This window comes from Salmo salar, chromosome ssa19, assembly GCF_905237065.1.
Source record: "Salmo salar chromosome ssa19, Ssal_v3.1, whole genome shotgun sequence".
Classification (NCBI taxonomy): domain Eukaryota; kingdom Metazoa; phylum Chordata; class Actinopteri; order Salmoniformes; family Salmonidae; genus Salmo; species Salmo salar.
In genome coordinates this window covers 57722066-57745145 of record NC_059460.1, presented here as the reverse complement: position 1 = coordinate 57745145, position 23080 = coordinate 57722066, and the positions used below count along the sequence as shown (strand labels likewise).

The window sequence follows — 23080 nt, the reverse complement described above, 5'->3', positions numbered from 1 at the left end:
ACACCGCGCTCGAGTTGCGCAATTACAGTTGGAACAGCTGATTCAAAATTTCACATCTCACCGCTCAACCTGAATTGTTTACCTGTCCTTGAAAATACACTTGTTTTTAACTTCCAAAAGTTTTCCAGAAATGTCTGAGCGTCGGGGTAGCATTATGAAGGGGATTCGCAAAGATAGCCATACTGACAGGCCCCGAGGGTCAACCATGGACATTGAAATGCATGACGACGACGACACCCACCCTGTGAAACGAGGGTCTTCAGTTTGGAAATCAGGGTTCAAAGGGAAACTTGCCAACACCTACAGGTTGGGACCAAAGCAGAAGTTTCTTCCCCATTTGATTCAGAAGAAAGGCGAGGAGTTGATGAACCAAGCATTCGGTGAGCTGGCCTACGACCACAACTGTCGAGATGTGGCTGATAAAGTGGCTGCAGATATCCTGGCGTTCTGCAAAGAGCAAGTGTTCGACCGCTACAGATACGTGGTCAAGGTGGTCGTCGGCGACAAGAATGGCCAGACAGTGAAGATTGCAAGCCGTACCCTGTGGGATGATGAAAAGGACAACTTTCTGACTCTCAACTTTGAGAACAGACACATTTTCGCTGTTGGCATGGTTTTTGCCATTTATTTCGAGTGACAATGGGCAATGTGAAAGGCAGATAGCAATTTATCTCTACCTGCCAATACATGAATGAGATGTCAAGTTTTTGTGAATACATTTTTTTTGTAGACAAAATAAAACAACAGTATCAGTGACCATCTGTGTGTTTCTGACGTGTGTATGTGGGTTTGTTGGCATCACACAAGAAAGGTATAAACATTTTATTTAAAAATTGTAAAATACTGTACAGATTACTTTACAAAATATCTCAAAGATTTCAATTTAACGCACAGAAATGTACAAAACACTATCAATACACACGACACAAACCACATTCAGTTTAAATGTACAAACTCTGACCACAAATACAAAATGCATTTCAGGTAAAGAAAACATTGGTGTTTCAATTTCAGGACGGTTTAGGTCCAAGATGCACACAACTTTCAGATCCAAAGGCGGCTTTATTTTGCATTGAAAGAGAACATTCTGCATAAGGCAAAAAAGTTTAACGGCATCAGCAGAACAAATATTGTATAGCTGTGCAAGGTATAGCAATGTATTTTTCCTTTCTGTCAAATGGAAGTAGAGGCTTATTAGTGTAAAAAATATCTGAAATCCAACTATTTGTATGGTAAATATATTTTGAATTTCATCTACCATAAATATACTCATAAAAAGTGTAATTAGTCTGAGTGATCCATCGGGTGTAACATACTCTGCACTGAGTATACTATCCATCCTCTTGAAGGGTGTAACGTGTTAGGTTATTAACCCTGTATGAAATGGCAATAGAATCAGGCCACCTTGTCTCTCTAGTCCTAATTTAGAAGTCTCTGTGGCTTTAGTGAGGCGTTCTTTATTCCTGTTTTTGCAGGGCTGCAGTATATGCAGGCTTTTGTCCCAGCCTAGGACTCTGATTCAACTAATCAACTGCTCATCAAGACCGTGATTAGCTGAATCAGGTTAGACAGAGTTAGGCTACAACAAAACTGTGCACACCCTCTTGCCCCACAAGACCAGGGTTGTGTCCCAGCCCTCAGTCCCCTTGGTGGGACACCAGGGCTTCGTCCTCCTCCACCTCGTCCTCCTCTCCCCCGCTGTCGCGTCGGTCTCCCCTGCCTGAGAGCTGCCCCCGGCCCAGGGGTAAACCCACTGCCCTCTGCAGGGCATCCAGGCTGCCCTGGCTCACGTAGTAGCTGATGTTCAGAGAGGGCAGCAGCTTCTGCAGATCCTCCAGCTTGCGGTAGGCCTGCCGAGCCGAGAATATGGACTGAGAATTAGGATGCTCACTGCTGTATGTATAGGTCTATAAATATTGTATCCAGCTACATGAATTCATGATGACAGTGACGACAATGGTAATGACGACAAGCAAGATCAAGATGAAAATGAGGCTGAAAATGTTGATGTTCAGGATGATGATGGTGTACACTAGTATCACTAGACACTCACCACCTGGAAGCTGCCCTGCTGACAGTGATGCTCCACCAGGAAGCCGTATGCATCTCCTATCCTGACAGCAGGGTCCAGGTCTGGCTCTTCTAGCAGGGCCTCGCACAGCCGCACCGCCTCACCTGGGTCATCCTCATACAACCTACAGGGACAGGGGATGGACAGACAGGATCACACATCAAATCTCCTTCAGTGAGCTCCACAAAATATCCTCTCCGTAACTAGTCTACTTGTTTCAAGACAAACCTAAATCAGAGGATCATGGCATTTATATTAAAGAGCCTTATATATATGACTAAAAGAAAGTCAAACAGAAAGAGAGAGAGAGACAGAAATAGAGAGAAAGAGAGAGAGTGCAGTGTTCTTACCTGCGTGCCTGGACGAACCTCTTGACCAGAGTGATCTTGTGCTGCAGCTCAGCCATGCGAGCCTCGTGTTCGTCTGGGCTGCGGCCCTTAGCTTTAGAAAGGCACTTATAGGCCTCCGTCAGAGCACCCAGCGCCTTCTCATAGTTCTGGTAATCATCTATCTCCACCTAACAGAGGTAAACAGATTCACACATTCACCCTCAATATTGAAGTACATTAGAGATTAGGCTTATGAGACAAAGTTATGAATCTGTTAGCATTACCGGAATATCCATGCATAATGTTACTAGTTTATAAATACTCATATAACAAACGTTGGAATAACTGTACTAGAAATTGTCATTGTAATATATGGCCAATACATAATATATTACCAGACTGAAGTTAAAACTAATAAACATGTAGGACCTTTTCAAGAACTTTCAATATTATGGAGTAGTTCCCTACCTGGGCACAAGCTTCATAGAAGCCAGCTAGCAGGTCCAGTGCCCTGCCTTTGGTGTAGAAGCTAATAATGTTCTTCATGATTTCCGGATCTTTCCGCCAGTCCAGAGACTGCAAGTAGTTGGCGGCCATGATGTAGATCTCCTTCTGACGTGACACTCCAGCGAAGAACACTATCTTCTCTGTGTCCCCTGACTTCAGGAGCGCCCGCATGGCCTGTGAAACAGAAGGGAGATGTGTTTGGAGTCACTTTTTAAAATAGCCGCAACAAGGGAGTTTAAGTACTGCATCAACAGACATGGACCAAACTTAAGCGACAATTATAGTGTAACATTGTATTTAATGCTTGTAACTAACATCCACACCTGCCTAAAGACAAAGGTAAAGCAGAAAATACAATACTGAAAATGACGGAGCTCATGTTTCTTGGATAACATAAATCTATATAACTACAAGTTACTATGATAATGGTGTCTTAAGGAGTACTATTTAATAGTATGTGTATAAGTGGGGTGCATCTCAGTTGCTTAAATCAGATTTCTCAGATCACAGCAGATGAAGGATAGAGGAAATGAAGAAAAACAAGAGGAGGAAATAGAGATGCCACTTCAGACTACTGAGATGCACCCCAGACCCCAGTCTCTTCACTTTTAGCTTGTTGCCAGCCTGTGTGTATTTCTTGGTGGCTAGGTGGTAGTTGCCCTGGCGCATGCAGCAGTCAGCTATTCTCTCCAGCAGCTCCTTGCGGGCCTCCTCTGAGAGGTCTTTGGACTCCTTGGTCACGGTCATACTCTCAGCCAGGTCCTCAGTGATGGTCAGGCTCTGGTCCAGACACAGCTGCAGGGCCTCGTGGTACTGGGGTTGAACACACACACATTTATAGACAAAAGACATGTACTCATCATGAGCAATGATGGCATAAGTTCGCGCACACTTACAACACACACACACCAGTTATGTGCATGATATGTGAGCGGGGGGTGTTCCAAGCTGACATATGGAATTGTTTTAAGATGGTCATACTATGGATAATTTACGATTTGATTTGGAATTTTAGTACCCCTTCTGGTATAATTTTTTTGGTGTTCTTTATTATTTGATAAAATATATAATTTTGCCTTTAGCCCAGAGAAACACATTGAATAACACATCCATAAATGGCAAAAAAAAACATAAAACAAGGTTTTGAAGTGTTTGTCCTATTTATAGGCGATATAAGAAAGCTCAAGAAATATATATATAAATAAAATATATATATGTATATAATATTTATAGGCACAAAACGACCTTTATACTTCCATTCATTTCTTAAAACCGGTACCATTTACATTCAGACGAGTCCCCTAACACTTGTGGGGGTCGTAGAACAAAAACAGAGAGTACCATCGTGCTTGTGAGAGTCTCCCCTTTCCATAATACTTTATAGGTCAAACTGTTCAGACGCTACAGACGTTTTTGTGAGAAGACCGATTTTCGGGATGTCTCATGGTCTGACAAACACTGATCTAGCTCTGCCACCTTTCACCGCAGTTGACTAAAATGTTGTGGAAGTGCGACATCGGCGGATGCGGTGGATTGAGACGCATACAATGCAAAAAAACATATCTATAGCTTAAACTGACGGATTCTAAATGGGGATTTTTTATGCTACTTAGATTGACGCACCGGTGCATCAATCGACTTTAGGGTGTTAAGCAGAAATTGTACACCAATATTGAATTTGCCTGTTATATTAAATGAAGTGCCCTTTAATATAGACCACATGGAGTATTCAACAAATCAAATTTTTTATATGACTAAAGCCTTGCTAAAATGCCAAAATTCAGCATTTTGTTTTTCCTGTGTGTCACTTCTAGGAAGTTTTTACCCACTTAATCCCTCCATTTCTCCAAGTTTCACCGTCATTGTAAAGCCCTAGTTATTTTGTTGCTTTGACAGTCATTTCTGAAGATTATTTATTTCCTGTGATTAGTGATTAATTTACATCTGTCCCCCATTTTAAGGTCAACCCTGTTACGTAAACTGAACTCTCATTTTAATGTGGTGAAACTATTCCTTTTTAAATATATATATTTTTAAAGAAACATTCTACATCCAATAGTAAAATCATAGAGTAAAAGAAGGTGAGCTGGTTCTGCTCTTTTATGGTGGAAAACTGAGCGGGTCGAGCGTAACATGGCAACCCTGTTACCCATAGATAGACAGGCTAAAAATGTTTTAAGAATTTCATTTTTTGTGAAATGTGCCACTCCCTGTTGCATACAACAAATATCCATTCCACCTGGCTCAGGGGATTTATGGCTTATTTAAGAAAAAATTGTCAACCCTGTTACTTTATTTGGCACTTAATAGGCACTTATTACTATAGTCATCCTTTCATTTAACCTCGCGAGATGTATTTTTTAATTTGAATTAGTTGAACATATGCTCTTCATGACATGAATGTAAATATTAAGAGAAATCTAACTTTTTTTTGGACCAAGTTACACTTCTCAAAAGGCCCCGAATTAGTGGAACGACCCGAGCGCGGTTTATAAGACATACAAGGCAGGGGTAAAGTACCTTCTTGGCGGCCACAAGCAGCTCCACAGCCTTCTCATACTGGCCGTGTTTGATGAAGAAGTCAGAGCAGCGGGCCAGTAGGGCCGGGTCAGATGTCTCATCCAGGTCCTCTGCTATGAGTTGCAGTGCAGAGAACTGTTCTGTAGCAAAGGCCACCTCCAGAGCCTTGGAGAAATGACCAGCCTGAGAAAAATAGAGAGACAGAGATCCATGTGTGAGAGAAATATCAGAGACAGTATTATCATGTGTGCAAGTGTGTGGGTTTGTGGGCATACTGTAGCATCAATGGACTTGGATGCCAATGCCTTCCTATACAAATATCAGTGAGCTAATGCCCCCTTGTGGCACAATTTAGAATGCACAACCTCCTACTGTATGTATATAAAGCCAGGGGGAAGAACAGGGAGGTCCGAGGTAAAATACTAACCTTGTGGTAGAGCATGACAGCACGGTCCATATGAGAACCCTTCTCCTCGTAATAACAGGCAGCCTCCATCATGTCCTCTGGGTTACTGAGGAGGGCCAGGTTCATCAGCTGGTCATCCAGACCATTCTCCTGAACACAAAACACAACACAAGTCATCCAGTGGCCCACGGACAATACAGCACTGGATTAGAACCGCATCCGTAGCCTCAATAATGCAAACAGCGTTCTGAAATAAATAAGAAACAATATAGTCAGCCTGTAATAAATCTTTCATATAATAATTACATTTAGGTAGGTAATTCATTTATTGCTATGGCCAGTGGGACACAGGTGAATGGAGAAAGTCTAAATTGTGATTGAGGTCCATTTGTTACCTTGCAGAGGCGGATGGCGTTGTTGTAGGCCTGAGCACGTGTGTAGAAGTGGACAGACTGTTTGATCTCCTCCTGACTCTCATACTGCCGGGCTAGGTGGTACGAGGCAGCACGGTTCCCCGTCTCATTGGCTATCTCCGACGCCTATGAAATATATAGTATTCTCATTGGATATTTACCTCACGGCTAGGTTGTGTTTTCATATTTAGGTATTTAACAATCCTTATGAGTAGAAACAGTTGCCTTCTCAAAACATTGAATTGCCACAAATGTGTGCTATGTCATAAAAGTTCCCCCCTGGTACAAATGTGTGTTACCTTCTGAATGTTCCCCAGGTAGCAGTGCACGCGGACCAGAGAGAGGAAGTCCTGTGCGTACTCATAGTAGCGTAGTGCTGATTCCATGTCTGACTGGCTCTCCAGATACTGAGCCCACCACTTATAGATGTTTCTGGGTCAGAGAAAACTGCATGTCAAATACTCAACAATGTTCATATGTCTGTATTTATACTTTAAAAAAAACGGAATACACTTTAAAATCATTAAAAGTCTAAAATCAGTATTAAATAGAGAGTCTGCACTGAGGACAGAATAAAACTATCTCCACCATTCCCAGACTTACTTGTCCTTCATTTTGTTGACGTAAATCTCCAGAGACAGTGCATCATCTAGAAGCATCCTGGGTACCTCGAACCGGTGGGTGTCAGACTTCTCAAAGCTAAAACAGACAGAGAACTGTGAGGAAGTACACAGTTGAGGGTACAGTGTATTCGGAAAGTATTCAGACCCTTTGACTTTTTCCACATTTTGTTACGTTACAGCCTTATTCTAGAATGGATTCAATAGATTTTTTCGCTCATCAATCTACACACAATACCCCATAATGACAAAGCATAAACATGTTTTTAGAAATGATAGGACATTTATTACAAATAGAAACCGAAATATAAAATGTACATAATTATTCAGCCCCTTACTCAGTACTTTGTTGAAGCACCTTTGGCAGTGATTACAGCCTTGAGTCTTCTTGGGTATGATGCTATAAGCTTGGCACACCTGTATTTGGGGAGTTTCTCCCATTATTCTCTGCAGATCCTCTCAAGCTCTGTCAGGTTGGACGGGGAGCATCCCTGCACAGCTATTTTCAGGTCTCTCCAGAGATGTTTGATTGGGTTCAAGTCCGGGCTCTGGCTGGGCCACTCAAGGACATTCAGAGACTTTACCCAAAGCCACTCCTGCGTTGTCTTGGCTGTGTGCTTAGGGTTGTTGTCCTGTTGGAAGGTGAACCTTCACCCCAGTCTGAGGTCCTGAGCACTCTTGAGCAGGTGTTCATCAAGGATCTATCTGTACTTTGCTCCGTTCATCTTTCCCTCGATCCTGATTAGTCTCCCAGTCCCTGCCACTGAAAAACATCCTCACAGCATGATGCTGCTACCATGCTTCACCGTAGGGATGGTGCCAGGTTTCCTCAAGATGTGATGCTTGGTATTCAGGTATTCAGCGAATCTTGTTTCTCATGGTCTGAGAGTCTTTAGGTGCCTTTTGGCAAACTCCAAGCAGGCTGTCATGTGCCTTTTACTGAGGAGTGGCTTCCGTCTGGCCACTATACCATAAAGGCCTGATTGGTGGAGTGCTGCAGAGATGGTTGTTCTTCTGGAAGGTTCTCCCATCTCCACAGAGGAACTCTGGAGCTCTGTCAGAGTGAGCATCAGATTCTTGGTCACCCTGACCATGGCCCTTCTCCTCCGATTGCTCAGTTTAGTCGGGCAGCCAGCTCTAAGAAGAGTCTTGGTGGATCCAAACTTTTTCCATTTAAGAATGATGGAGGCCACTGTGTTCTTGGGGACCTTCAAAACTGCAGAAATGTTTTGGTACCCTTCCCCAGATCTGTACCTTGACACAATCCTGTCTCGGAGCTCTATGGACAATTCCTTCGACCTCATGGCTTAGTTTTTGCTTTGACTTGCATTGTCAACTGAGACCGTATATAGACAGGTGTGTGCCTTTCCAAATCATGTCCAATCATTTGAATTTACAACAGATGGAATCCAATCAAGTTTCAGAAACATCTCCAGGATGATCAATGGAAACAGGGATGCAGCTGAGCTCAATTTCGAGTCTCATGGCAAAGGGTCTGAATACTTAACTAAATAAGTTATTTCTGTTTTCATTTTTAATACACTTGCCAACATTTCTAAAAACCTGTTTTCGCTTTGTCATTATGGGGTATTTTGTGTAGATTGATTACATTTTTGGGGAAATACATTTTAGAATAAGGCTGTAATGTAATAAAATGTGGAAAAAGGCAAGGGGTCTGAATACTTTCTGAATGCCCTGTATATCTAGTACAACAATAGGCTGTATTTGCAAGGTTCAGGTGAAAATGTGAATGCACTGTAGAACCAGTACTGATTTGCTGCTTGGTTCAAATGCTAAGTGTCAAATTAAATGCGAACATATAAAATGTTAACAGTTACAGCATCAGTGCTAAGCTGGCTCTTACAACACGAGGGCCATGCTCTTGTCTCCGATGGCCTCCAGGTATTTGGCATAGCTGTAGTAAGTGGTCCTGAGGTGGATACGGTCGTGGGTTTCTGCTGTCTCCACGGCCTGCTGCCACTGGCCTGATGCCTGGTAGAACTTGTTCAGGAGGTCGAAGCGCCCGCAGCACTTATACAGCTTCTCTGCATCCTCCTGTGGACCAATGGAAAATAAACACTTAAGATTAGGGGAATTATCCCTGAGTAAGAAGTTCTTCTGTAATGATGACTTTACATACAGTACACATGTAGTGTGTTGGTATGGACAGATATACTACTAATGACACAAAAGTGGTAAGTACTCCATAATAGCACGTACTTACTAACTACACTATTACAGGGTAATCACATAGGTAATTCTACTGGTACTAAGTGGCTATATGTGGTAATGATAGAATTGAACAACCTATAATGTACCATTATTTTACTCTATGTACCAAGTATGACAATACCTGGCTAAGGAAATGAATTCAAAATGAAGTGAAGCCACCATTATCTGCTATGATCACCTACTGCTTGGTTGGCTTCCTTACCAGCATGCCCAGTTGAAGGGCCAGTACTGCTACCCTGGCCTCCAGTTCAGGCTCGGCCTCGGCCTCCCGTAGCGCCCGCGCCGCCCTGGCATTACCCATGTTGCCCAGACACACCCGTGCCACGTCCAGACGCCGGTTCTTCACACACATCCTCGCCATGTTCTCCCATACTGCCTCACTGCAGAGAGAGAGGAGAGAGACATTTTGTTTGAGTATGTGGTGCTTTGTAGCTCAGTTGGTAGAGCATGCTGCTTTTAACGCCAAGCTGGTAGGTTCGATTCCCGGGACCACCCATACGTAAAATGTATGCAAGCATAACTGTAAGTCGCTTTGGATAAAACCGTCTGGTAAATTGCATATATTACGTATAAGGTGTGTGTGTGTATATATTTGTTTCTCACAGACAGGATAGGGAGACATTTTGTTTGATAAAGTATATTGTATGACTAAGATAAGATCAGAATCCATAATGCAATAGGGAGAATAGAAAAACACTCGATTAGCATCAGAGAAAATAAAACATTGTAAACCACTTCCTTCGTGATTCAACGACATTCAGTAAAAAGTTGAAAGTCTTTGTTTTAGCTATTTGATTTCTTGCATATGCATGTTAGCCACTGATGTCTGGCACAAGAGAAGCTAGTCTTCATATACACTGCCTAGGCTCCACTTTCAACATCTAACCCAATCAACTCCTCTAAATTTCTTCTAAAACCTTTTAACACGTAAACATTTAAATCACAGACAGTAGTATTCTGTACGTGGGAATTCCGACCCAGAACTCAGGGCAGGAGGCCAAACCTGGGAGGTATGCTTTTTACAGGAGATTAGGCATAGGAGAATAGTTGCAGGGAGATTCAACTCTCTCTCACACTCACACACATTTTTGACCCCCCCCCCCCCCACAATCTTCTCTCTTTAACTGATACAGATGTGGGCTGGTTATTAAAGTTAGGCAACAGTAAATTCCCGGAATCTTTAGGGGCCCTGGGACTCACTGGCAGGGAAAAAGGAGGCCAAGCTTGCCTTGCAGAGACCCATGTTATATAGCACTGCTCTGCACTGGCAGCCAAAAGCCTGCTCTCTATGGTAATAGACCATACAAACACAGCCCCTCAAATCCCCACGGATCTATCAGTCTGTGAATCCACATCTTACACAGATGTTTCAGAGCCATAAAAGAACTATAGTAACCCTCAGGGTTTGGTGACACAGAGAGAGAGTGAGAGAGAGAGAGAGAGAGAGAGACAGAGAGAGAGAGAGAGAGAGAGAGAGAGAGAGAGAGAGAGAGAGAGAGAGAGAGAGAGAGAGAGAGAGAGAGAGAGAGACAGGAGGACAGAGTCTGCCTTTTGCCCCCCTCCGACCTTTTTCCTCTCAGGAAACCCATCCTGTTGCTGGTCGGACAGTGGGGGCCAGTGTGTGTCATTGTCACACACACAGAGAGAGAGAGAGAGAAGAGGAGCTGCAGCAGCTAGAACGCCCTTTAGGCTCTTAGGGCTGAAAACACTCCCATTCGTCGTCTCTGAGTGGGTCTCAGGAGCGCACATTCTCACACACACAGAGTGAGGGAGGGAGTTGTCTGGTCAAACCTGTTGCAGCCACAGACTAATATCTCCCACCCTGAACCAACACTTCACACACACACACACACACACACACACACACACACACACACACACACACACAGAGACAGAAAGACAGCGAGAGGGTCAGAAGAAGACTCTCCCAGTTGACAAAGCCCTTCCTTGGTTAAGCCTCAGTGAGCCGCCAGTGAGCCACTGGCCCTTAGCAACACGATCTAGAGGATCTGCTCTGCTGCTCTACTCTGCGTCTCCACTCCCCCGCCACCCCTGTGGAGAGTTTGAAGAAGAAGAAAAAAAACACAGAAGAAAGAAAGAAACTGGGGGAGCGGGGGAGGCAAACGCCTACACAGAGAAGACAAAATCTTGAAACAGCTGCAGAGAACCAACGGAGAGGAGGGCAGCAAATAGAAATCAGACGAGGAGAGAAAAGGGGTAATAAAATCAGTGGAAAAGAGACGGTTGAAGAGACTATAGTGGAGCGAGGTTCGAGAGCGAGAGCCAAGCTGCAGCCAGTCGCCAAAGCCAGTGGAATGGACCTCGACGTCGGTCGGATTAACCCACGCCTGCCCACCGTGCATTCTGAGGAGGAAAGCTGAACCAACTGACCTCCACCCCCAAAAACTCAATGAGGATGAAGCTAACAACATGAGCTGAGCTAACAACAAAACAATATGCTGAGCTAACACGTTCCTGTTTTTCTTCAGCAGTGTTACTGCCTGGGGTTAGCATTAGCCGCTAGCTGACTGGCAGTAGAAGAGGAGGAGAGCCGGGGGCCACCGAGCACCGCTGGTGTTGCTGCCCAGGAGAGGCAAGGCAGCGCAGGAGAGGACCAGAGGGACGACGAGAGGGCGGCGGGGGAGGGAGAGGTGGCGGTGGTGGGCGGGCAGCGGCACATGGCCGTGCAGCGGCTGGTGACGGCGGCGGTGGCGGTGGCCCTGCTGTCCCTGGTCCTCAACAACGTGGCGGCCTTCACCCCCAGCTGGGTGCTGCAGGCCCTGGAGGACGGACGCAAGCGCAGTGTGGGGCTGTGGAGGATGTGTCCCGTCATGACTGGAGGGGAGAGGGGCCGGGATGAACACGGTGTTGGGGGGTCCAATAGGAGAGGTCAGGGGTCTCAGAGGCCGTGTGAGGGCCTGGGCTGGGGCTCGGAGTATGCAGGCTACCAAGAGTCCCGCAGCACCGTCAAATGTAAGTGGAATGACGTGTCTGTTTCTTAATGTTCGCTCATTATGATTATTATTATTTTATTTTTTACAAAGGCCTAGTTCAGAAACTAGGAAAACTGCAATATAAAAAGGTAGGTGCCCTGGGAATGAAGCTCAGACCAGCAGATCGTTGACAATGCAATAAAGCAATTGAATGTTATGTAATCTTTTGTGCATGGAGATCAACAATGATCATGTATATCACCAAACCAGACACGGCAAGATGCTAAACCAAGTTGTTGACAGTTGAGGAATGTGATGCAAATAAACCAGAAAAGTCAATCTCATTCAGTGAGAACTGATGGCTGCCTGGGCTGTATTGGACTGATTTCTAACATACACTGATAAAAAAGGGACAGTTCAAATTCTTACTATCAAGGCTTGATTGACTGTTTATGTCAGGTTATGACGAAAAGTTGGTTATGAGGTTATTCAATTATTGCATCTGAGCTCCTAGAGTGTGTGGCTCTCCTTTCCTTTTCCAAGGTTATGACAACAGCCTTTCATCCGATATCACAGTATGACACACAGCAATCTGAAATCAACAGGTCATCACAGTGACTTGTCAAGTAGATGGAGTGTCTCGGTCTATAGTTTGAGCGAAGAATTTGCACAATTCACATGGATCCATCAATAACAATGTATCAATATGTCCGTAAACATACTGTAAACCTGACATCTTGGCCAGAGAGATCATCCTAGAAAAGTATCCCCCTCTCTCTGCCCCCCCCAGTGCAGTTTGACATGATGCGAGCGTGTAACCTGATGGCTACGGTGGCACTGACGGCCGGGCAGCTCATCTTCCTGCTGGGCCTGATGGAGCTGCCCTTCGTCACCCAGGACTCCCAGTGGTGGGAGGAGGCCATCGCCGCGCTGTTCCAGTTGGCCAGTGAGTACCATACCAACCTAGTTACAGCTATAGTCTGGGAATCTGTTGAAATGTTTTATAATTACTTATTGATTCTTGAAGAATAACGAATCCAAGAATGTGGCTTTAATACACTAACCGCAGAACATGGGGCAGAGTGTTTATAGCTACATATAGCCTACCCCAGTGTCTGCAACCTCTGGTTCACAGACCGCCACTGTTTCTTGGGATGATGGTTTGCGGTCTAGTAGATGGTTAGCCGTATATGATTTTGTCAGTTGTCAGGTACTAGTTGTAATGTAAGAGGTCATTCAAGGAGGCAGAAAGGACCCTAGCTTGCCAGTCCCTTGCAAAAAAAGGTAGACTAGCATATACAGTATGTATATCGGTGGCTCTGAGATGGTGCACAAATAAACTCAGCAAAAAAAGAAACGTCCCTTTTTCAGGACCCTGTCTTTCATAGATAATTCATAAAAAATCCAAATAACTTCACAGATCTTCATTGTAAAGGGGTTAAACACTGTTTCCCATGCTTGTTCAATGTACCATTAACAATTAATGAACATGCACCTGTGGAACGGTCGTTAAGACACTAACAGCTTACAGACAGTAGGCAATTAAGGTCACAGTTATGAAAACTTAGGACACTAAAGAGGCCTTTCTACTGACTCTGAAAAACATCAAAAGAAAGATGCCCAGGGTCCCTGCGTGAACGTGCCTTAGGCATGCTGCAAGGAGGCATGAGGACTGCAGATGTGGCCAGGGCAATAAATTGCAATGTCCGTACTGTGAGACGCCTAAGACAGCGCTACAGGGAGACAGGACGGACAGCTGATCGTCCTCGCAGTGGCAGACCACGTGTAACAACACCTACACAGGATCGGTACATCCAAACATCACACCTGCTGGACAGGTACAGGATGGCAACAACAACTGCCCGAGTTACACCAGGAACGCACAATCCCTCCATCAGTGCTCAGACTGTCCGCAATAGGCTGAGAGAGGCTGGACTGAGGGCTTGTAGGCAGGTCCTCACCAGACATCACCGGCAACAACGTCGCCTATGGGCACAAACCCACCGTCGCTGGACCAGACAGGACTGGCAAAAAGTGCTCTTCTCTGACGAGTCGCGGTTTTGTCTCACCAGGGGTGATGGTCGGATTCGTGTTTATCGTCGAAGGAATGAGCGTTACACCGATGTCTGTACTCTGGAGCGGGATCGATTTGGAGGTGGAGGGTCCATCATGGTCTGGGGCGGTGTGTCACAGCATCATCAAACTGAGCTTGTTGTCAATCTCAACGCTGTGCGTTACAGGGAAGACATCCTCCTCCCTCATGTGGTACCCTTCCTGGAGGCTCATCCTGACATGACCCTCCAGCATGACAATGTCACCTGCCATACTGCTTGTTCTGTGCGTGATTTCCTGCAAGACAGGAATCTCAGTGTTCTGCCATGGCCAACGAAGAGCCCGGATCTCAATCCCATTGAGCACGTCTGGGACCTGTTGGATCGGAGGGTGAGGGCTAGGGCCATTCCCCCCCAGAAATGTTTGGGAACTTGCAGATGCCTTGGCGGAATAGTGGGGTAACATCTCACAGCAAGAACTGGCAAATCTGGTGCAGTCCATGAGGAGCAGATGCACTGCAGTACTTAATGCAGCTGGTGGCCACACCAGATACTGACTATTACTTTTGATTTTGACCCCCCCTTTGTTCAGGGACACATTATTCCATTTCTGTTGGTCACATGTCTGTGGAACTTGTTCAGTTTATGTCTCAGTTGTTGAATTTTGTTATGTTCATACAAATATTTACACATGTTAAGTTTGCTGAAAATAAACGCAGTTGACAGTGAGAGGACGTTCCTTTTTTTACTGAGTTTTCAAGCAACCAGATGTTACAGCCTATCCAACACCTACAATAGAGAAAAAAACAGAAACTAACCAGCCTGGACATGAACACTGCAGATGGCCAAGTACAGTCGGTCATTCTATGTGAAAATAAAAAGACAAAAATGCTAAACACAGGTGATGTCAAAAATCCTTTCTTCAAGGGATCTTTCTGTGAAATAGAACATGCATGGACATTTTGGTTTCATTTTCGCATGGAATGATCCAATATCAAACACTACAGAGAGAAACACACTTGTTGAGACCTGCAGACACCAGCAAACACCTAAACATATGTGAGGGAAACTTTTCTTACCCAGGGACCCCCATCCAGACAAACCAGCGACCCTCATCATATGTTAGCAAAAAAGATAATTCACGTCTTGTCTTATCATCAGGTGAATAATAATGGCAAGTAGAAGTAATCAACATTTTAAAATGAATAGATTTGGAAGACAGTTTCATTATTTTGACCTCCTCACAGTTCATTGGAAAAAGGAAGTGTAAACACTATTAGTTACAAAGGCATCTTGGCGGCAGGGAGAACATTTTGCTGTTGTAAAACACATTTTCTGCAATTCTACACATTTTTCCATTGAGCTGAGAAAATGTTGCAGTTTTGAAGCAAATTTTCAGCAATTCTACATAGTTTGGCATGGAGCTGAGAGACAATTTTGCAGTTTTAAAGCTTATTTCCTGCAATTCTGTGCATTTTGCAATGGCTAATGCTGTGTTCCTCTGCTCAAACATAACAAAATCAAATGGGCATGTGCTCTTAAATGCTCTTTTTTTTTTTTTTTTCAATTCTCCCACTGTCTAGCTTTTACTTGATTGTTAGTTCTCAAAGATGGTATTATACAAATTATATAGTTCAAAATCTTTTCTGCATGCTTTCTATCTAGTTTTGGCCGTTTAAGAAACTGAAATTGTTTTTCAACCCTGAAAATTACTACTTACACAGCCCGCTTAAGAGTTCAAGATTTTGGCATGGACGCAGAGACATAAAAATGGTATCCATGATGGTATTCTGTTGCAGATAGCGATATTCAGAAATTAATATTTTTTTACATAACCACACGCCAACATCCCCCTCAAAAAAGTATAATAATAATTGGCGGACCCCCTGCATAGCCATATGTTGAAAACCCCTGAGTTGGAGAACCACACTATAAAACACCTACTGCCCAAAGCAAGACACCAATGCACTACCAGATATAAAGTGAGACTACAGGGGAATCTAAACTGAACGAGCAAGTGTCTAACTCTTGAGTTCAACTTTGAAATGTTCAATAGTGTTCATCACTTTCTGAACGTTCCTCAGATCTAAAAATGGTCACAGTGTGTTGCTAAGAAACAAAAGTCCCTCGTTCCCCAGTGCAACACATAAAAGAAACCCATGGAGCTTTGAGGCTTGGCTAGAGGACAAAAAACATAAACAAATCCAGAGAGACTAAACAAACCAAAAACCCCAAAAAGGATCAGCTGTTATCATTCCAAGATGTAATTTTCTTGAAAAGTAAATGAAAGAGAAGGACCACCAGGAATAGCAATGGAAAGGAGAGGAGGAGGGGGTGAGGGCAGACCAAGACCCCCCCCCGCCATTCATCCGTCCCAGAGGGCCGTGTGGCAAGTGCCTATGGGAGGGGGGGTGAGTGTGACGTTGTCACGTTGTGTTGGGCTCACATCTTGTTGTTTAGGGATGTCAAACCCGGTCAGTATTGTGGCACAGCGGGGGCAGCATCCAAGGGTCTGAAGGCTAAATATAGCAGGTGGTCGGTGCGGTCTGGTGGGCCGGCCGGAGCTGCAGCGAGCCAGGGAGCGACTGTCGGGCGCCAGGATATCCCTGCTCAGGACAAGGAAATGCCTGCGACTACCTGTTATGCAAACCCCAAGCAGTGGAGGAAAGAGAAGGGAGCGGACGCAAAAGACAGTTCGACAGGGACTGAGTGTGTGTGTGCTGGAAGGGAGGGTGTGTGCGCGTGTGTATTGGGTTGGTCGGTACAAAAACGTCCTTTTATACACATCGCCGTAGGGTGGGAACAGCTGCCGTCCAGATAAGCTTGGCCTAGCTTTTATGCCTGTGTTTAAAGAATGTCCAGGAACAGGGGCAAATAAAGGGTCCCCTCTATCGACATGAGATAAAATGCTAGCTTCTTCGGCACGCATCGCTGGGACTTTTATCTGAAGGTCTTAGAAGGGACCCACCCAAATCATCCCCTTCCAAAAGAACATGCTGAGCCAAACTATTGTTTGGCGCACAAGGACTTGTCTCATCAATGTGTGAGATGTTAATACAATGGCAGAATAATTAGGTACGGATGGATATTTAGGACGGTTGTCAGTAGCTGTAAAAAAAAAAAAAAAAACAACAGCCCGTCTATTATAAACCCACATGTTGACATTAATAAGAATAGTGGCATGACTAATGAGTGAGAGAAATACATAAGCACCTACTTCCCCAAGATAAAAATACCCGCTGCTGGAAAACAATTGCATCATCCTTTGTACTCGTATGCCACTATATGAAGACTAGACCATATTTGGACATCAAGAGTGAGCAGAATATAGATGACTTGGTGATGACTTCAAGGCAGTAGAGATAACAATGGTTCCTAGGTTTCAGTGTTCCCAAGGCTGCTCATTGCCTTATTATATTTAGCTGTTACTATATTGACCATGAAATAAGAGACTATACGGAAATACAAACAGCCAGAGCCAAAACCTGATTTGACAGATCTTGACAGTGATTCAAAAGTCAAGACTAACCTACAGTATATTATAAAACAGATGGTTTGGATCCTGGATGCTGATTGGTTGTTACCCATTAGTTATTCACAATAATCCACGGGTAATGTCCATTAACAGTTACATTTGAATAATCAATGCACATCCACTGTCCCACAGCCCAACCAGGCAATTCATAATCTTCATCTCCACCACTGAAAAAAAAACAACATCTTGCCATTATTTATAATATACTGAACACCAACAGACTTAGTGATTTCCCATCATCCCTATTGCCTTCACTTCCTGAGTTCTGGCCAGTTAAGTAGACCTCCACCGCTCAGCAGTTCCTCTCCTACCCCACTGAGAGCCAGTGAATGGGCCTCTCTCTCTCTCTCCGCTGTGAATGGGAGTTATATTTACGAGCAGCCAGTCTTTCTCGGGAAAGAATGCTCTGTTTTCGGGATGTGCCAAAAACCTCAGCTATCACATGCAGACGGTGGGATAACAATATCCAATTCCACCCAGCGATATCTCAACACTGGGTTCAGCAGCAGGTCTGAGCTGTGGCTGAGAGTAACAATGGCCTGTTTTCAACCCCTGAGACTGACGGGCTCAGGAATGTGCGACGGAATGGAGAGAGCTCTGCGTGAGGATCAGAGGATCAAAGGTGAAGGGTTAGAGATTCACGTGGGTTTGAGACGTGAATTTGAGACAGGGGAGGGGGGGGGGGGGATGTGTGGTGGGCACAGCTGGCAACACTCCCAAACTGTGGCCTTGGCTATTGTGTCTCCCATACACAACGGGGCAATGGCATCTCCAAAAAGAACAATACCAAGGGAAATATGTGCTTCTTTCTGGAGGAAGAGAAAGGCAAGCCAAAAGCGATAGGCTTAAAAAGTCAAGGAATTTGAACACTGGGACCTCTTAGGCTTGTGGGTGACTTCACAGCACAGTTGAGTGCACCGCGGATTAAGCTGAGGGCATTTAGTGGACTGGTGGTCATACCAATCATTCTCTATTCATTTAATAGTGCTAAGTCATTCTGGTATGACATGACTACTAGTTGTCCTAGTTTAAGAATGATAATATATTAATTGGAAGGACAACCAGGAAGCAGTAAGCTCAGTGAATTTCCAGGACCTAGTTTTATTACAATGAGATAAGAATGGGTTCAGTCAGTGTCTTTCAGGAAGGTTGTTGACAGTCTGACTGTGTCAAACATCCCCATATGCTAACCTGAAGCGGGGGGTGTGGAGAGAAGGGAAGGAAGGAAGGATGGAAAGAGGAAAAAGAGGAAGGAAGCCCGACAGATTAGAATGTGCCAAAAAAAAAAGCCATTCACACAGCTCACATAGCCTGGGACTTGGGAGGAGAGGCTTTATGATTTTTTTTAAATAAAAATGAGTCAGGCAGGTTAAATACACAGATGGCCAGACAATCACTTGCACGCAAGTTACATACTCAAATTCAGACACATAAGAAACATAAACAAGTACACACACATATATTAATCACACACAGGCATATACAATTACCTAGCGACAAACTCTCATAAAAAAAGACAGGCTTATGGATCGGAATCACCCATACAGAGAGAGCCATATACAGCCAAACTCTCACACAACATTTAAATAACGCTTGTCCAGCACTGTCACTGGCTTACTGGCCAGCCACAGGAAACTGACTGATTCATATCCTAATGGACCAACATCCCCCTTTCCAGCAAGTATTTTTGGTGCCTTTATTTATACCAACTGTTGATCGGACATGCTCCCAAACGAGTGTTATTGTTGAACTATTGACTGGCTCCAGTCATCACTTAAGTCTGGGAAATGGAGTTCCTCATTGAGATCTAGCCTAGTGATCAATCCATTGTGAGTGATGGTTCATTTTGGTTACAAATCATCAAATGTTGTAATCCTACTTTGTGGGGGGACATGGGTAAATTCCCCACCTGTTTTTTCACCAATTCATATCCAAACCTTAAAGCTGAAATCCTTAACTGGTGAAAGTGCCACATCCGTTTTGGGATACCGCAACAACAAAGAAGTTACTGCAAACAACAAACACAGTTTTCCCCCTCCGACATCATTGCACGTGCGATAGGACAGCAGAATATTCACAGCATTTTTTTACCTCGCTGCCCAATGTGCCGCTCCTTTGTTTTCATCAACAAAACAATAACAAAGACGTTGGGGCGAACAGTGGCACTGTCTCCCTTAATGCGGATTGTATCTTGATGAACGTTTGTTGATGAACAGTGATATAAATGGCTCCTCTCTTTTTTGTGATCTTCCCTGATCATGGTGACGTAGGTTACAACAATATGTTTTAACATTACATCAATAATACATTAGAATGGCTTTCAAACTTATTTGGATAGCTTTTCTGAGAAGAATGACGGTGATATTTCCTTGCGTGTGTCCTTTGAGGCTGAAATCTCAGTAGTCCTCCCAGATAGGAAACCTTTAGAATTCAAAGACCCCAAGCAGAGCCTCTTCTGGGCTTAAAGGCTCAGAGAATTTCTAAGCACAGCAGGCCAATATGCCGCATGATCTACCTGTATAAAATGTTCCTACTATTATATGGTCATACTCAATATAGTAATTGGGACCAAAGGTCATGTGACTTCCTATATTCATCCCAGCAACTGATAAACCCCATAGATATTTATTGCCCCTCTACCTGTGATTGCTATATTGTAAATGTTGACTAGAACGAATGGTGAGGATTTTAGTAGAGTTGGCAACAGTGAGATGATGATAATCTAAATCCACTCTCCATCAACGGCACCGTTAAACAAATTCAATTGATTCAATTGTTTGAGATGGAGACCAAAATACACAAGAGATTTGTCTCTCTCTGGTTTGAATGACTAAGGCCTCATTGAATTAACCCTTCCCTGACGCTCTCCCTCCCCAGGTTTTGTGCTGGTGATCGGCTTGGTGACGTTCTACCGGATCGGCCCGTACACACACCTGTCCTACTCGTGCTACGTGGACATCGCCGCCTGCTTATTGGCCACGCTCGCCGCTGCCATGCTCATCTGGAACATCCTGCATCGCCGCGACGACTGCCTCACACCCCGCGTCATTGTCATCAGCCGCTCGCTGGCGTCGAACTTCCACCCACGCCTCGACAACGACTATGTGGAGTCGCCCTGCTGAGCCCCCCGAGCCCTGACTCTTGAACCTAACAGGCTGAAGAATAGACAATGCTCTGACAGTCTCTGCATATTTTCACCCAAACAGGTGCCTCAATTAATTACTCTACAGAAGACACACGTTTTGTCAATGCTCTACCAGTGCTGGACTAACATGCTTTCACTGTTGTACAGTTCTACATCTTTGAACTTCATGGCTTCATCATTTACAATGACTAATGGAACTCAAATTTTTCCCTGGACTGAGTAACGCTCCTTGATGCAAGGATAGTTTCTCCATAAAACATTTAGCTAACACATCTCTAAATCTCCAAAACAAATTATGAATGATACACTACAAAAGTATGTGGACACCTGCTCATTGAACATCTCATTCAAAAATCATGGGCATTAATATTGAGTTGATCCCTCTTTTGCTGCTATAACAGGCTCCACTCTTCTGGGAAGGCTTTCCACTAGATGTTGGAACATTGCTGCGGGGACTTGCTTCCATTCAGCCACAAGAGCATTAGTGAGGTTGGGCTTTGATGTTGGGCGATTGGGCCTGGCTCACAATTGGCATTCCAAATCATCCCAAATGTGTTCGATGGGGTTGAGGTCAGGGCTCTGTGCAGGCAAGTCAAGTTCTTCGACAACGATCTCGACAAACCATTTCTGTATGGACCTTGCTTTGTGCACGGGGGCAATGACATGCTGAAACAGGATAGGGCCTTCCCCAAACTGTTGCATAAAATTGGAAGCAGATAATTGGAAGCAGAAAATTGTCTAGAATGTCATTGTATGCTGTAGTGTTAAAATTTCCCTTCACTGGAACTAAGGGGCCTAACCCGAACCACAAAAAACAGCCCCAGACCATTACTCCCCGCAGAGTCCAATGGCGGCGAGCTTCACACCACTGCAGCCAATGCTCGGCATTGAGCATGTTGATCTTAGGCTTGTGTGCGGCTGCTCGGGCCATGGAAACCAATTTCATGAAGCTCCCGAGAAAAAGTTATTGTGCTGACGTTGCTTCCAGAGGCAGTTTGGAACTCGGTAGTGAGTGTTGCAACTGAGGACAGACAATTTTTACGAACTACGTCCTTCAGCACTCGGGGATCCCATTCTGTGAGCTTGTGTAGCCTACCACTTCGCAGCTGAGCCATTGTTGCTCCTAGATGTTTCCAATTCACAATAAAAGCATTTACAGTTGACCGGGGCAGCTCTAGCAGGACAAACATTTGACGAACTGACTTGTTGGAAAGGTGGCATCCTATGCCGGTGCCACGTTGAAAGTCACTGAGCTCTTCAGTAAGGCCATTCTACTGCCAATGTATGTCTATTGCATGATTGTGTGCTTGATATTATGGAATTGTCAGCAACGGGTGTGGCTGAAACAGCCAAATCGACTAATTTGAGGGGGTGTCCACATACTTTTGTATATAGTGTTTGTAAGTCAGTTTTAAAACCATAAACTGCAGTGTTTCCCCTATATGCAGTGCACTGCCGCTGCTAAACCGTTGCCAACACTTAAAACAATTATATTCAAATGAAATAAAATCCTAAAAACAGCTAACTCTACCGCCACTGCTGAAAAAACTCCTATGGGAAACACTGAGCTGTAGTGAATTTGTCGTTTTAGTAGACATGTTGTAGTAAGCCAATTACTCCAAAGTGTGCTTGAAGGTTTGTTTGACCTGGAATTTCCTCAGCAAAACTCCATGAAAACGCCCTGTTTAGGAAAAGATCAAGCTGGATCTTGACATGTTTTGTTCTTAGTGTACTTACAGTATGTAATAACATATACTTCCTGCATATTGTTATATTATTCTTAATATTAAAAAGAGATTTAGGTCTACCTTTATCTTGAGAACTCAATGTTGTCAAGTGCAGTGTACGTATGCACAAAATTGCACATTAATTCATTCTATCCAAATCACCAAAGGGTGTTTAATGGAAAATTGTATTAAAAGAAGACTATTTTCAGATCTTCAGACCTCAGGACATTGATGATTTCAGATTTGCCCAACAGACATAAAGTAAATACCATAAACATTCAATAATCTGCTCGCTTCTGGTACATGTACTTAAATTAATTTTATACAGGTGTATTAAAATATTGCTATTATATTGCTATTATATCATACTGCTGAAAGGAAATCAGCTGTTCGTGGAGTTGTCACTTTCAAGCCAAACAGTGAGTGTGCATGAAAATAATAATAAATAATACAAATGTTACAATAATGTGTGGTATTGTCTTTTAAATTACTGTTCTATTGTGTGATGTCTAAGACTCTTATATACAGTATATATAAAAATATTGTGTTACCACAAATAAATAAAATATATACAGTTGAAGTCGGAAGTTT

The 23080-nt window shown here is 43.9% G+C and overlaps 3 protein-coding genes across 3 annotated transcripts in view; 2 read left to right on the top strand and 1 right to left on the bottom strand.

Moving 5' to 3' along the window:
• The first annotated feature begins 7 nt into the window (after window positions 1-7).
• LOC106579207 (dynein light chain Tctex-type protein 2-like) lies at window positions 8-638 on the top strand. The gene has a single exon (XM_014158893.2). It carries the CDS (start codon window positions 131-133, stop codon window positions 635-637), a length of 507 nt encoding a protein of 168 aa, XP_014014368.1. The 5' UTR covers window positions 8-130; the 3' UTR covers window position 638.
• Window positions 639-807: 169 nt separating this feature from the next.
• The window catches only part of ift140 (intraflagellar transport 140 homolog (Chlamydomonas)), a 62478-nt gene continuing 40205 nt past the window's right edge, over window positions 808-23080 (bottom strand). The window contains exons 19-30 of the mRNA XM_014158888.2: window positions 9301-9478; window positions 8731-8921; window positions 6850-6945; window positions 6546-6678; window positions 6229-6372; window positions 5855-5983; window positions 5428-5610; window positions 3514-3720; window positions 2869-3081; window positions 2422-2588; window positions 2054-2195; window positions 808-1850 (exon numbers count right to left, since the gene is read on the bottom strand). Coding sequence (XP_014014363.1) covers window positions 1638-1850; window positions 2054-2195; window positions 2422-2588; window positions 2869-3081; window positions 3514-3720; window positions 5428-5610; window positions 5855-5983; window positions 6229-6372; window positions 6546-6678; window positions 6850-6945; window positions 8731-8921; window positions 9301-9478 — 1996 coding nt within the window. The 3' untranslated portion in view covers window positions 808-1637. The remainder of the gene's footprint in view (window positions 1851-2053; window positions 2196-2421; window positions 2589-2868; window positions 3082-3513; window positions 3721-5427; window positions 5611-5854; window positions 5984-6228; window positions 6373-6545; window positions 6679-6849; window positions 6946-8730; window positions 8922-9300; window positions 9479-23080) is intronic.
• On the top strand, window positions 10750-22955 carry tmem204 (transmembrane protein 204). Its single transcript, XM_014158891.2, has 3 exons — window positions 10750-12071; window positions 12822-12977; window positions 20495-22955. Exons 1-3 carry the CDS (start codon window positions 11777-11779, stop codon window positions 20737-20739), a joined length of 696 nt encoding a protein of 231 aa, XP_014014366.1. The 5' UTR covers window positions 10750-11776; the 3' UTR covers window positions 20740-22955.

Bases quoted from the DNA above. Each gene is read 5' to 3' on its own strand.
- tmem204 (XM_014158891.2), top strand. From the start codon at position 11,777: ATGGCCGTGCAGCGGCTGGTGACGGCGGCGGTGGCGGTGGCCCTGCTG. The intron at 12,072-12,821 runs GTAAGTGGAATG...TGCCCCCCCCAG, and splicing joins GTCCCGCAGCACCGTCAAAT to TGCAGTTTGACATGATGCGA. The intron at 12,978-20,494 runs GTGAGTACCATA...CTCCCTCCCCAG, and splicing joins CGCGCTGTTCCAGTTGGCCA to GTTTTGTGCTGGTGATCGGC.
- LOC106579207 (XM_014158893.2), top strand. From the start codon at position 131: ATGTCTGAGCGTCGGGGTAGCATTATGAAGGGGATTCGCAAAGATAGC.